The following is a 16,623-nucleotide window of genomic DNA, read 5'->3' as shown; positions in this document are numbered from 1 at the left end:
AGTCATGCAAAATCTCGCCTGCAAAAATCTTATTCTTCGGAGTACCTAATTTGCATAGTAGTAGGAATTGACTCATTAAGCAGTTTCTTCCAAGTACCTAGTTTGGGTAGTAGTAGGTATAGACTCATTAGACAGTCATCAACTTACATATTAAAAAAATGGTGAAGCGGTGTTAAGTAATGTGACTGAGTAGCAGTGCGTTCTTCTGGACCCATAGTTTGCGCTGGGATCGCGAAGACCTCTTTACAAGAAAAGGACTCCATAAATACATCTTCAAAATTCTAGATCACAAGTATTCTGGAAAAAGAATCAAGACTGTTTGATAACTAATCCATCATAAAGGTACTTGCACCCCATGTGCATATCGGCGGCTGCTTGAAAAGGCCTTGTTGGGAATGCCCCTGCCTGAAGATATACGTCCCTGATGAGTATCATTTTCTAACTTCAGAAAAGCGTCCTTCATAAACACAGATCTTATTTAATTCTCGAGTGCATCCTTATGTATGTTCAATTTTTGTTTTCATTAATTAATTAAGCAGGGGATGAAATAAATTTCCGATACCGTTATGCAAATTCACTCCACTGGATTTGTATAAATATACCCTTTGCAGAAATGTGTGACGGGCGCTTTTGTAGAAATATCTTATTTTTCATAAGGGTGCCGAAAATTGATTTCATCCCCTGCGTCGTCAATCTATAATGCAAATGAAAACGACATTTGCAAATGTGTTTTTCATTTGCATAAATACCCCTGCCGTAAGTGTTCATATCCTTTTGGAGGTTGGATTTTTTTTAAATTAGAGACTGATTTTTGTAAGGAACACACGTCTTTTGCCAAGGCACCCTTTTGAAGTATTTTATTTTTTTGAACATCGATCGATCTTTATAAAGGTGTGTTTACCTTTACATCTGGGTACCATTATGAAGGTGCTTATAAAGAGCCACTGCAAAATATACCATACATTGCAATAACTGGACACATTGCAGATGAAATTAAGAAAAGGCGAGCTGCATAATATACACTGATTCTAGATACTCCTTTTAGACCCACAACTACATTTTAATCTTGACATTAGCTATATACAGTTTCCATAACATGCGGCCCATCCTCCAACATGCCAAGTGTTAGGGTTGATCTTCACCATTTGCCATTCTACACTCTTAACCTGAAAGGTTCATGTTCATTCACACAGGTTCTTTTGTAAATGCAAAAACATTAATATTATGATACACATATGATTGTATATATGTGTATCATAATATTAATGGTACATAATTCTTACGGTGGCTCGTTTTTTACCTTTCCCCGTATATTCTTACGGTGGCTCGTTCGTTACCATCAACTATTCATTACATGAAGTCAATTTCTGGCAACTAAGGAGCTCTTGACAAAGAATGTTTAATCCTTAGAGATTTTTTGTTAAGAGTTCGTAAAGCGCTACATATTTTGCAGTTTTAATGAGAAAGCTCTCCAGGTGCTTACCAGGAGCGCAGACACAAAATGCAGATTTATCTGTTTTGCATTTTTGGCCTTGTTGCCCTATATAAATACGATTTATTTCTTGACGTTTCTTAAAGCTTAATCATAGATTTTTGAGTTAGCCTGTATATATAACAGAAAGATGAATTTTACTTTGTCGATGCATGTGACAGATGATCCCCTTAAGATGGGAAGCTTAGCAAAGTTATTCACATGTCGTAATGGAAATTAAAAAATATATATATATTATACAGTCAAAAGTTTTTAATCCGGACTCTTCGGGACTTCGGCGATTCCGGATTATCGGTTTTTCCGGATTATAGATCATCAGTTTAAATCTGGTAAGATGGCATGCAGAAATTATAAAATTAAAAATATGAAACCGTAATTTATGAAATAAAGAGCAATTATGATCTAAAGGGTATCAAAATTTACAAAAAAAAGTTAAATTTTTATTTGTTTACTTTATTAAACATTTCTTTCAACGCGCACATGCCTAAAGCATACATTACGCATAGTCGACATACATTACGCATGTGTATTCGTGATATTTATAATGACGAGGAATTTGATTTAAATCATATCAAAGACGGAGTACATCGAGATGAAATACTACATTATAAGCCGAATAAAATAAAAACATCTGCCCTGAAGATAAGGATAGTGCTGACAGATCAACTTCTAGTTCATTGCGCCGCCGCGAAGTTCCCCCCCTCCCCCACACACACACAGAGCAGCGTGAAATTGATAAACAGATTCGGAATGGTTAGAGAAACAAAGGATATGCCTTTATCCATTTTTTGCAGCAATTCCACTTTTTGTTTGATGGACATCGAAACATGCTTTTGCTTTGTAGATCCTTTGGCAGCTCCAGAATCGGAAATCCTTTTTGACATAATCGAAAGTTCAAGCTTAGTTTTATAAAATTGCTTTAACAGTCTGCAAAAAATAATAAGCCGGATCCAATTAGAAGATTAAGGAACAACGCAATCTGCAACATTAAATGAAATAGATAATTAGATAATTTTAGCTTAGCTTATACCGTCCGTTATACATTAAACGCGCATGCGTAAACGTATATGCGCATAATAGCTTTGCGCAATTGCGTTTACGCATGCGCCGAAAGTTTGTAGTTTTGAGGTCCGGATTATAGATCATTCCGGATTATGGACGTCCGGATTAAAGTCTTTTGACTGTATCATAAAACTATGGAACATGACTCCATATTAATTTAATTTACTGAAAAACAAGTCTAGAAAAAATTAATCATTATTAATAGGAAGAGTTGTAAGGTATTTCTTTCTCTTTAAGGCGGTCCTTAATGGTATAATCGGAAGCACACCCCACTAGCAATCAGAGGGCCGGAGTTCGAAACTCGGCGAGGACAACACATATTTTTCCTGCCTGTTGGCTCCCGAACTAAAATGTGGTAGACTGAAATTTGTCAATATCAGGATTTAGCAAATGTGTCTCCACCTTCCTAGTCGCCCTTGAAGTGGGAGAGAATGTAAGGAATTTTTCCTTTATTGCCAAGCGCCTTCGTGGTGTAATTGGAAATAAATCCTGCTAGCAATTGGAAATTAGGCTAGTGTGTTGCATCTTTTTCATATCCTGCCTAGGCAAAGGTGTAGAGGAGGGGCAGAACATACAGGCCACTGATTAAGGGGTTGCCTCCGAAGAACCTTGATTTTTTAAGCATACGTTGAAAAGGACGAAGCTAAAAAGTTGTCTGTATTGCGAGAATCAGTTCCTAACTTACATGTGCCGCTTAAGATTTTTTTACAGTGTATGTTTCAGTTGCTCCTTGCTAGAGAAGTTTAACGAAGTTGAAGTTGATTAAAAGCTATCTTCCATCAACTATGTGCTAAGATTTAATGGCTTGGCAGTCCTTTGCATTGAAAATAAATACAGTAGCTAAAAAGCATTAATGAATTTTTGACGAAGCTATATACAAATTTTCAGAAGTCAAAACTCACTAAAAACAGTTATAATTTTTTTTTATTCACAGAAAATTTAACATTTTTTAAATCATAAAAATGGCTGATTAATAAGACTTTTTTTAATACGAGTATAAATTTATCTGCTTAATGTAAATTATTTTTTCCTTAATCTTAAGACTTTTGTTTTCCAAATCAATTCAAATATTTAATTTTATTTAAATAAATGTTATTTATATATTTGTGTTGACATTTTATATGGTGATTATTATAATAAGGGGTGGAGGGGGTAGTGAGATTTCCATCCTGAGCCTCAATAACTAGGTCTGCTACTGCAGATAGGATTTTGCATGTTTGGCATATTTCTTGCTTTGACAAACCTAATGATTTTAGAAAATTACATTTTATGTTTGTACAGCTCTTCCATCCTTAGAACGGTCAATTTACTAAGCATAAAAACTTATCTCAAACATTCTGTGCATGTGTATTTTTATATGTTATGTAAGCTAATAGGAAATATTTAATAATGGAAATTTCCCTCATTCATAGTCAGTTTAGAATCCACAAAAGACAATAGGAGTGTTATAAATAATGTACATAAAGAAAAATGCGTAATATATTCTAAAAAATTTAGAAGGAGATTGCAGATATGTGAATATTGAAATAAATATCGATAAACAAAACAACAGTAAACTCAAATTTATGCTTATTTTAAAATCGAATGATAGAGTTAAAAAAATGTATTATCTCTGAAGAGTAAGATTACTTATACTACATTAAAAGGCACCATTAGCTTTATTTATGACTTTTCACTCATTAAAAAAAAATTAGAATTTTATTATCGGGTAAAGAAGCTAATGGGATAAATGAAGCTAACAGAATTATATATATGTTGTCTTCTATTGAAGACATATGTGTTATTTCGTTCCATTGACTAATCTTAATTTTCATGTTAATCTTATATATCAATTTTAAATTAAGAGTGCATCTGTGTCCCTTTTTTTTTTTCAGGGCAGGGAGGCATCTTTTATAAAACTATAAGTATGCAATATTTACTATTGAACAGGAAATGAGAGCTGTATGAAAAACTACCACAAAAAGGAAATTAAATTTTTTGACAGGATGAAATATAAAATACTTATCAACAATTAAAGTCCTTGTTAATAATATTTAGCTGAATTTTAAATATATATATATATATATATAATTTAATGAATAAAAATTGAAGCTAACACAATTAAAATAATAAATTAAAAAATTTATTTACATGCATACAATTTTATATTAAATACACAGATAATTTTCCTACCATTACAAAAAATAAACAGATGAGTATTTCTTTCTCATACACTCATAGACAGGAATAAAGAATTATTTTATTAGAGTTTTGAAATAACAGCAGTCCCCCCCCTTCATTTTAAATTCAAAAACTTTTAAAATTACAGTGATTTTTATTAAAACATAATAAATATAGTTTGATTAAATATTCCTTTCACAAATATTTCAACTAATATTACATAGCTCATATTAAATGTCTCTACTATTAAATAAAGGATCTTTCTCAAAAATTCTTTTTTATATATAGACATATAATTATAAATGTATCAGTTCACTTCTATAATTATATTTTGTGAAAATATTCTTAAACTATTAAAAAGAAAAAAAATTCCTTCATTTTAAAATGGTTATGAGATGGATTTGAATGTAATGAAGAAGACATTTTTTAATAATAAAAAGAGGAAAAAAATCTAAAATAGCTTAAACATAGACACCTTGGAAAAAAATTATAAATATTAATAAAAATAAAATTTTCACAGCACATCATTTTAGCACAAAAAAAATCTATCATTAAACTTTGCATACAGCCACTTTACCGAGATCTTCATTTCAGTATAAAATACATAAATTTCATCTTTCATTTCCTATTTATCTGTTTTGGTATTTTCTAATTTAAGAAATTTTGTCTCAAATCACATTTCATCATGAATCATGATGCATTAATTCTAGATTCAATGGCAATTACTTTCACAGAGCATATATTAATTGAACTATATGCTATCAATTTCGTATGAAGGCTTTCCATATGAAAATGAAGTAATAACACATAAGCTAGAATTTTAATAGTAACAGCACTGTGAGACATTACAGTTGGCTTACTGTAGGAACTATTCAGCAATGCAATCATTACCATACTGTTACATCCAATGCTGCAATACTTTTGCTTATCATCTGATAAGCTTGCTTTAAAATGATTTCATTGAAGGACACTATAAGTCAGTGTATTGCCATCTAGCAACTGAAAAATTGGTATGCAGGTTTTATGGCTTAATTGTCTGATTTATCAAGATTTAGGTAATAAGTTTTTATTTTGTTTAATGTTTCTTTTTAGAATGTTGTTTGGTTTGCTTGATTCAGCCATTTGCCCTGGAGTTGTTGACCTTGGGTGATTACAGCTTAATGACACTACTAGAATGATGCTGACAGCAGGATGAATAATTTTGTTGCATAACTTAGCTGACAGCTCCTCCATATATACTAGTCTGCTGTTTCTGCTCACTAAATCAGCTGGAAGCGTTAAAAATTATAAACATGAAACAATTTGCATAATAATTACAAAATAGAATTGTAATAAATTAATTTATATTTTTAGTTCATTTATTTATTGAACAAAATAAATGTTAAAGTTATTAAAATGCAGCACTAAATTAAAATATTAATAACACTTGTAGTATAGTATAAAAACACTGATGCTACAAATGCTAAATTAACCAAGTACAGGGACTTTAAAGTGACTTATAATGCTAGGTTAGGTTTTTGAATGCATTTCAATTAGGAAGTGACTGATAATACTAGGTTAGCTTTTTGAAAGCATAAGTTCATATCATACATAGAGAAAATTATGAAAACGTCCATGTAGCCAATCTATTTGGCATGATACAGAAGCAATAAACATGTTTAATGATAAAACTGAAATGAATAAAAATATTAATGAGGTTAAATTTATAATTTTGTTGTTCTTTTGCATTTCAGTTAATATTTCTATCGTAAAAACTGTCCGGCTTAACACTGTCCACTTTCTCTTTGACAAAAATGAACATTATTCTCAATAATGACAATCTGAACATTAATTGTGAATTATAATAAATTTGCTAGCTGCTGTTCTATACATTCACAATAATAATGGCTTGAGTAAATTTCTGCGTTTATTTTATTTATGACCTCCCAACATTTTTTTTACTATGCTTTATCCTATAGTTCCAATTTGAGGTAACATGGTGCAAATATCCAGAGTTAAACTCTCATAATAACAGTACTATTTACAACTGAAGCCAGCAAGCACATATCATAAATTTTCAGTTATATGTAGAAATAATTTATAAGCAAATAAATCTTTATCATATGGCCAATCTCAATTCAACAAACTAATTTTCATAACCTTACATGATTGTTAAGAAATATATCACATTTGCATTCCTCAGCTTTGCTACTTTTTAACTTTAACAAGCTAATATTTAAGTACTAAACTATAATACAGTTATATATCTGAAGTTATGTGATAGGTGCAACTAATGAAAGTTCTGACTTCAGATTTCCATTATTCAGGATGTTATTTAATTATTACTGTTTTGTTATTGGGATCAGTTTCAGAAATGTGCATATGTATGCATGTGTATATATATGCATGTATGCACTTACACCCACATCCATCCATCCATTCATCCATACATGCATATATACATAATTCTGAATCTTGTCCTGATAACAGAAGAATATCTATTTATCTTGCATACAAAACAATGCATATGAATTTAAGTTAAAAAGAAGCAGTGGCTAAAAATGCACTTGTTTAAAAATATTATACATTTCATAAGAATTTATCAAATTTTCTCATTTGCATAAAGCTAATTTAAATTATGAAAATTTAATTGTATACAAGTAAAAGATTAATTATTGCTGTGAACTAATTTTCAGAATGTATAATTCCATTCACTTTATTGAACCAAAGAATGAAAGTAACAGCACTGTGCATAAAAATGTAGAACAACTGCATTGTTAACACAATTAATAACTCAAGTGCTGTTTTGAAGAAAAGTATGGGGTTTTTAGAGCAATTAGCATAAATTATTAGACTTTGCTGCTACTTATTTTATTAAAGCTAATTCTCATGTATAGACACAGGTTTTGTTCACCAGCATTTTATGGATCACAATTTCAAATACAAATTAAGTACAGGTATAAATGTGTGAAATAAAATAAGCAGCCTTATTAAAGCAGACAGAGCCTTGCAATATTTAAAAGTTACACGTTACAAAATTGGCAATTCAATCAGCTTATTTTGTTATGGTGGCCACTTTAATGTACAAGTGTCACCTGTATATATTCTAGTATATTTTAGGAGCATTGAGCTTAAATTAAAAGTTGTATTTTACCTTTCTGGTCCTTCTTCCCTATATAAATTTAGCATCTGAGGTAGCTATTTTATTTTACAAAAGGTAGAAATAAATATAATAGAGCTTTATTTTTTCAATTGCAATTAACTCCCGATAACGATTTACGAAAATATGAACTAATTATGATTTGCAATTTTTTTTTTTGGGGGGGGGTCATGCAACTACCTTATTAGAAACATTTTAGCACAGTTGAAATGAACTGGTGACGAAGTATGTTTTGTCGCTGGAAGTGTCATTCTTCCTATAAAAGAAAGATTCTGCTAAAAGTTGTCTTATGATTCGGCAACTTAATTTTATTGATGCAGCCTACGCCTTAAAACATTTCTCGGTATTACTGAATTTATTCAATGAATGTTATATAGATATTAAAATTGTTTAAGATACTATAAAGAGTTAAATATACGTTAAAATACGTATATAGATACGTTAAAATGACGAAAGCGGTTAGAAACATTTTCTGAGCAAAACTTCGAGGCAAAAGTAGTTGCAAAGCACTTTTATTTACTAATTCAAGTATTAAAAGTTTTAATAATTGAAACAGTAGTTGAAAAGTGTTTATTCAATATGAGAAACACGTAACGAACGGCCACTTACGTTTTCTTCTCGTACAGACAATAGTGCCGGATTACTACTACTACCATGTATAGTGGCTGAATCCGCTACCTGTTGTGATCCAGGGTTGAAATGAACTTCTAACTCAAGTTCTAATATTAACATGTATTTTAATAAAATAAAAAATATTAGCAAGTGCTGTTCATGACGATGTGGGACTTGGATACATTCAGTCCCGTAACTTCACAAATTTATGAAACAGGAATGCGCGCGATCAACAGCATGCACGAGGAGTCATAATTCTAGCGGGCCAAAATGCCCACAGACTCAGCTGGAAGATCTTGGCCCTTCTCAGAAAACCACCTTCCTTTCGCTGCCAAAATCATACTAACTCACGGTATAGTTACCTCCGCTGAACTCCCGGGGGGGGGGGGGTTCATATAATGTTATAAAGATGCCGACACCTTCGCGCACATTCCCGCCAGCGGCCGAGCGTTTAAGTCGCTGAACGTTATTATTTTCGACTTGCATTCATTTACAGGGAAAAAGACTAGCTGCAAGGGCGTTTTCGTGGTTTTCCCATATGTAACGTGTATTTCCCTCAGAAAGTCCTTCACAAAGGCATCCTTCCCCTTAGGCAGATATTCCTAGTGTGCTTTGCCGTAATCAAATAGACCAAACCAAACCTTCATGTGCGATTGCTTGCCAAGATTAAGACCTTCACATAGATGTCCTGGCAGTCTTAATGAGGTACCGAATTTCAGAAGGGTGCCAACACATTTGTGCCTTTATGTCAACGTATCGTTGTGTCTTGGCGAACCGTTGCCAGCATGAAATAAAGTGCAAATATCTTTGCTTTCTTTGGCGACCGTTCTTCAAGTTTAAGATTTTTCACATGGACGTCCCAGCAGACTTGATGAGGTTACTTTTCTCACGATGCTAAACTTCATAATGGTACCTGCACACCATTCTGCCTTTATACTATGACACACCTGCAGCCTAGTGTATAGCGGGAAACTTGCAAAATTGGTGTCAGCACGTTTTCTCAAGTTGTGTACGACAGTTAGGCCTACCCTATGCCAGAATGTCTCGCCAGAATTGAAACCATAGGCCTTCCATTCGAATATGAATTTACAACAACAACAGCAGATATAGGTTTTTGTTTGGTTTATTTAACTACGACAAAGCGCACGAGGACTATCAGCCTAAGGGAAGGGATGCCTTCGTGGAAGACTTTCTTAGGGGAACTGGATCGTATACACGTTACATATGGGGAAAACCATGAAAATGCTCTTGCAGCAGCCCGTTCGCTGGGATTCGAACCCCAGATCAGTGTTCAGCGACTTTACCGCTGAGCCGCTGGTGGGCACATACAGGAAACTACGATATTTCTTTACGATTATAAGTATCAATTTAAAACAAATATAATGTAACTCTTACTAATTTACTAATTATTTACATTATTTCTTCATGTCTAAATGATACGAAATAATTTTAAGGCCTTATTTATGAAAATTTCACGAAATTGTTGGTGTAATCCTAAGCACGAATTTTTGCGAAGTCATTGATGCAAATCGTAGACCGCAAATTATGCATTCCATCGGTTATAAAATTATCTCTGAATGCATGCCTTCTTTCACTAAAGGACACTAAGTGCAGCAAATGTTGCATTTGAATGCACCGTATTTTTCAGTGCTTTTCCTTCAGGGGTATGTGAATATTTATGGGGGCTGAGTTTACCGTTCGTTGGAGTTTAAATAGCACATCATTCCTATTCGGGAAGTTTAAATTATCTAAATGGATGTTAAGTTTTAAGAAAACTGCAAGGAGCTTTAGATTTCAAGCAGAGAATAACAGTGGCAATCATTTTATAGGACTAAAATTAACAAGAATTTTTGAAGATCCCTCTCTGATTTTAATTCTTGGTGAATTTATAATTTATTTTAACACCGTGGTTTGACATGTATCATACAAACTAAAAGAGCGTTATAATTTTGCATCAAAGAGCAAATCCTATGTTCGAAAAGGAAAACTGAACTGATTTTGATAGTTTTCTGTTTCGCCGGCGCAAATCTCGCCAAGCAGACTTTGTTGGCGACAACATATAGTATACAGATAAAAAATGTCAACAAATGTTAATATTACGAATTTTTTATTTTGAAGGCATAAACATTTTAATATGGTTTAAAATTTTCTAAAAAGCCAATAAATAGAGAGAATAAATTTGTAAAAAGACATTAATTTAAGAATTTATTATGCTTTAATGGTTCAACATCCTGATTCGCCGGTTCGTATCACGTGACCCCAAGTGATCTCATCTCACATAAACTACGCTACAAAAATCTAATTCTCTCAGTAATTACCTACATTAATTTCAAGTTAAATCTTAATTTGGAACACAAGTTTAAATGCAAGAATTATTCCAATTCGTACAAATAGCTTACTCAGAAATTAAAACCGCGGTGCTTTACTTTGCTAGTGCATTCTCATTAGAATTGATGAATTTAACACTTGATTTTTGCCTTTTCTATATTTTCGTCTTCGGGTGAGCGGTGTGATTGCATTCTAATTTACTTAATTACCGCGAATTATCTTAGAGCATAAAATTTAACTATCTTGTAAAAATTCTATGTAATTGTATGCTAGTATTGAAAGAAACAATCACTCTGATAAGAAATGTCTGCGGCTTGTTTTGAAAATGAGGCGTATAAGGTTACCAGCGAAGATATTCCGTTTGGCATCAGTTGTACCATTATTGGCAACTTTATCGTTTGCGCCGGCAAAACGGAAAAATACCCTGATTTTTGATAGTAAATAATGGTTGGGAAAAAAAATTATTTATTATTTCATGATCAATTTGATATCCACACCCCATCTGATTTCCACATATTTATCAGACGACATTATATTGTACGCATTAGTCTTCGTGTTCAAAACATAATAAATCGTATTGTGGTAATTACTTCTGAGAAAAGCTACCATTTTTAAGAACAGAAATAAACACTGGTACTGAATCTCAATTTTCAAAAATGACCACCTCCATTCTGTGGCGCAGTCAAAGCGATCTGCTTGGCTTCCATCTCGATACACACTAAAAAAGTCTTTAAGATATCAAAATGGCATGTAGGAAAATAAATAACAGCTCTGAAAATTCATATTATAAATAACAACTTCTCAGTAACTCGAAAACACTTATAAGTTAGGACTGTAGCTTTATTTCACATCTCTATAATTATTTCAACACTTTCGCCACAAAAGCGAGAACACTCTCTTCTCCAAAGCGAGAACACACTCTGGGTTTTCCCTTTTTGCACAGCACTGCTCTTTGGAGGCATTTTCTACATTTTACAGTTCATATAGCAAGGAGGTAAGATTGAACATCCTCCCGCCCATTGAAATTGCAAATTTCAATATGAGAATATCAAAACAAATTTTGCAAAAGTTGAATAACAATAATATTCAATAATAAAACACATATTATAATAACACTGTTTAACAACTTAAATGAAAATAATTGTAACATAATAAATACAACACAATTGCAATAATACCATATAGTTTAACTATTGGTTCGGCAACATACATATGTGACGACTACTTCTTTTCAGAAATTTACCATCTAGTAACCGTAAATTGACAACTCTTACTTTACCGTCCTTGCCTGGAAATATCTCAACAATTCTAGCAACCAATCATTTGGTTGGTGGAAGATTCTCATCTTTTATAAGCACAACAGTTCCAACTTTAACATTATCTTTATCAAACTGCCATTTTGATCTTTAATGTAAATTACTAAGATAATCTTTTCGCCACAACTGCCAAATTTTTTTAAGATAATTAGTTATTTTTTGCCACTTGGAAAGTCTGTTTTCGGGGATATCTGTTAAATTAGGCTCAGGTATAGAGGTGATTTCTCTGCCCATCTAAAAGTGTCCGGGGGACAAAACTCTATAATCATTAGGATCGGAAGACATAGGAGAAAGAGGGCGTGAATTCAAAAACCTTTCGATTTGCATCACAATTGTTAAAAACTCTTCTATACTTAAATCAGTATTTCCCACGACGCGTTTCAAATGGTATTTGAATGACTTTACGCCAGCCTCCTAAAGACTGCCAAAATTGGGAGCCTTGGGAGGAATGACCTTCAAGTCAACATTTTCGGAAGATAAATATCCTGCAAGAAGTTCATCAGGAGAATTCACCATATTAAACAATCTCTTTAACACTTGTTGCCGCACCTACAAATGTTTGTGTGTTATCCGTAAAAAGTTTTCTAGATTTGCCTCTTCGAGGGAAAAAAAAAACCTTTCAAGACAAGAAATAAAAGTTTCTGTTGTTAGATCTGTTACGATTTCCAAATGAAATGCACGGGTTGCGAGGCAAACAAATACGGCAACATAAACTTTGTTAAATACACCCTTACGCTGGTTTTTGTGTTTCACAAGAAAGAGTCCACAAAAATCGTTTCCTGTATCATTAAATGCAAAATTTTCATTAAAACGCTCTGATGGCCAGATTTTCCATTAACTGAGAAGAAGTAGAAGGATTTGCCTTAAAACAAACAACGCACTGATGGCAAATCTTTCTGCAAATATTTCTCCCATTTATGGGCCAGTATTTTTCTCTCACATAATATAATAAAGTTTGCGATCCCACATGAAAGCATTTTTTGTGAAAATACATTACAATTAAATCTGCTAAACGATTTTTTGGTGGAAGCACCACAGGATGTTTTTTACAGAACTCAAGAGTAGAATTTTGGAGGCAACCACCAACTCTAATAATAAAATTTTGATCAATAAAAGGGGTAAATCTTTTAGCTTACTATTGGGGGCTCCTATTTCACCCTTAGATAAACTTTTCAGCTCTGCTGAAAATTTTTAAGATTGTACCTTTCTGATTAAGAAAATCTCTGCTTGCTGTATTTCAGCAGCGGTTACATATCCTGACCTTTTGATATTCGAGTGTCTTGCATTATAGATGAACTTGAAAAGAAAACTTTAAACACGTAAAATATGCATAAAATCATTACTTAAGTCAAAAATACGATTTAAAAAGTTATACTATAAAAAGTCCTTTGTTATACTAAAACGTTTCAAAGGGTGAATATTATCACAGTCTTTTTTTTTTTTTTCAGTTCATTAAAGTACTCATCCTCAGTGGCACTAAGTTCTGGAGACTCAGGAATAATTTCCTTTAAGAGAAGGCAGGTCAAGTCCACCAAGTTGAGTTATTTTTAAGATAATCACTACTTGCACCACGCGTAAGTAAATCAGCTAGATTAGTCGTGCCTGGACAATGATGCCACGTAGCATCAGTTGTCAAGCTTTGTATCTCTTTCACACGGTTTGATACAAATTGATTCCACTTTTTGCTTGGACTTTGAATCCAGTATAAGGTGACCTTCGAATCCAAAAAAAAAACTTTTTGATATTTGTTTTTTGTCAATAATTGGATTCAGTTCACTAGCTAATCTTGCCGCAAGTAAGCTCAAGTCTTGGCAATGACAGCTTCTTTAACGGAGCCACTCTGTATTTTGAAGCTACAAGATTGATTAAGATTTCATTCTCAACCTTTAACTTAACGTAAACAACTGCTCCATAAGCCTTAATACTAGCATCCGAAATTGTATGAATTTCCAGTTTTGCATCTTAATCAGTAAGAGAACCAAGTATATATCTCGGAACCTTTAAGTTTCTAAGTTATGGAACTTCTTTACATTATTTCATTCACTTCTCGCTTATATCAGGAGGTAAAGCTTCATCCAAGTATTCGGGTGATATACTATATATATACAAGTATTCGGGTGATATTTCTTTGCCAGATCTCCTCGAACAGGCACTTGAAACGGATAGTAAAAGGAGTCACCAGACCCAGCGGGTCGAAGATTCTTCCAGCAGCCATTATTAGAAACCGTTTAGTGTTCCTTTTCTGTTGAAGAAATTCCAGCAAACTATGAATTTCTAAGGATAGATAATCACTACATGGATCCTACAAGAGACCAAGAACTCTGTGTAATTTATCCTTTAAATCTTCTGGACATAACTGCTTAAATCCCACAGCTTTCCACTCCTTTATTAACCTTTCAGAATTTGAAATCCACTTCCTTAATGGCATCTCAGCGTCTCTCATTATTTTTTCAGCACTTTTAGAAATTTCAAAGGAAGATGGAATGTCATCATTACCTGTGATAAGGTCATCTACATAAAAACAGATATCAAACGTTTGTACTGTAGCAGGAAAGTCCTTTCTGTACTTCTATATATGGTTTCTAATAGTTACTGCCAATAAAAAGAGACTTGCGTTTACTCCAAAAATTATCCTTTTGAATTTATATACACATACATTATTCATATTGCCAATGAAAAGAAATCTCACTGTGTCTCTGTCTCTTTCACGTAAAGAAATTTGCAAGAAAGCCTTCTCTATATTTGCCAAGAAGGTGATCTTGTTCAAGCGAAAGAATGTCAATAAATGAAATATATTTGGGTTTAAATTAACTCCTTGATATAAACAATCATTTACAGATAATTGTCCTGGTCCATGCGAACTTTCATCAAAAACAATCCTTACCTTAGTAGTTAATCTCTCTTGTCTTACAACTGCATGGTGGGGTAAGTAATATAGAGGTTTATTCACTTCCTCTACTGGGCTCATCACTTTCTCAATAATTCCCTCACTCAAATAATTATTCAAAATATTACGGTACTCTAAATACAGGGAATTATCACGTTTCATTTTCTTAATAAGGTCTGCAAGTCGATTTTTTGCAACATCATAATTGTCTTTAAGCTCCTTCCAGTTTCTCTTCCAAGGTAACCCAACCTCATATCGTCCGTCTTTAAAACATATTGTTTCATTTAACATTTCTAGGGCCTTATCTTCCTCATTTCTCAATTCAGTATCTTTAATACCAAGGGATTCTAACTCCAGAAGTTTGCTAATTGATTATCTAAATCTTCGAAATTGTTTACTAATCCACAATGATAACTGTTTTGTTTACTTAAATTCATAGACCCACTTACTACCCAACCAAACACTGTCTCTTGAAACACCATAAATTCCTCTTGTAATTTTATTTGATTTGGTTGTTTAAGCAGCAGGTAAAATATATCAGCTCCCAGAAGAGCATCAATCTTCGTTGGTCTATAAATATTTGGGTCAGCGTAATAAATACTTGTTGGAAAACAAATTTTCTTAACATCCAATTGTTTCGAAAGAGTAAGATCACTAATATTATCTACAATTAAAAACTCAACATTTCCTTTAAAGTCTCCATTCGAATTTTCCACTGACGTTACTACCTTACTTTTAACAGTTAAAATCGAATTATTCAAGCCAGTTAATAAGAGCATTTATTGTTTGTTTTTTTATTTGTAACATATCCGCGATTTCCTTTCAAATGAGGCTGACTTGACTGCCTACGTCAAGAATTGCTATAATGTTTATTAATTCTACATTTCCCATTCGAACCTTAATCACAGCAGTAGAGAAAAACGTGTAAGTTTTTCGACCTTGGAAAGGAAACCTTTGCTCTGGCGCCGAAAAGATTTATGTTCACATTCATAACTCGTTCCGACCAAATGACTGATTTATGGAGGGAGTTGCATTTTGGGTTTCGAAACTAATCGCGTTCGGATTTAATTCGCATGAAATGTTTATTTCACTAGCATTATTCGGGGCGAAAGATGCTTTTTGAGAATGTATACTATGGGGTGAATTATTATTTCTTTTCTCAAAGTGAATCAGGGTGTTATGTTTTTCACCGCACTTAGCACATAAAAATTTTGAAGAACACTGTTTTACACTATGGTTTAAAAAGCAGTTAAAACACAATCTTTGCTTTTCTAGAAATTCAACCCTATCATTCACTGATATATCTTGAAATTTAGGACATTTATATATAATATGATTATCCAAACAGAAACTACACTTAGATGACTTGACATTACTTAACAACACAGTACCTTTAGAACAATGTTTTTGGTTCCTGTTCTTAGAAACTCTAGACGCTTCTTAGATTCTTGCATGATTTTTCATAAATTTAGGAACATTATTTTTCTTACCAAACTCGCGTTCGAACCATAATTGTGTTGAAGCATCTAATTTTTATAACAAAACATACCCAAACATTGTATCAGCAACCTATCAATTTTGTGCTCTAAAGTTTCTAACGCTCTTGTACATTCAAAAGTAATGTCAA

General features: G+C 32.8%; 1 protein-coding gene across 2 annotated transcripts in view; it reads left to right on the top strand.

Annotated features, from left to right (window-relative positions):
• LOC118186657 (uncharacterized) overlaps window positions 1-16,623 on the top strand; it is a 149,703-nt gene that overhangs the window by 128,053 nt on the left and 5,027 nt on the right. The window contains exon 4 of one of the 2 annotated variants that reach the window (XM_085808709.1): window positions 13,558-14,740. The exons of the other annotated variant lie outside the window; for it this stretch is intronic. Coding sequence (XP_085664835.1) covers window positions 13,558-13,565 — 8 coding nt within the window. The 3' untranslated portion in view covers window positions 13,566-14,740. Of the gene's footprint in view, window positions 1-13,557; window positions 14,741-16,623 lie in introns of those variants that run through there. 2 annotated transcript variants of the gene reach the window in all.

This window comes from Stegodyphus dumicola, chromosome X1 (assembly GCF_044657685.1).
Source record: "Stegodyphus dumicola isolate Sdum_Otavi_A_Nest chromosome X1, ASM4465768v1".
Taxonomy (NCBI): domain Eukaryota; kingdom Metazoa; phylum Arthropoda; class Arachnida; order Araneae; family Eresidae; genus Stegodyphus; species Stegodyphus dumicola.
This window is presented reverse-complemented; position numbering and strand designations above follow the sequence as displayed.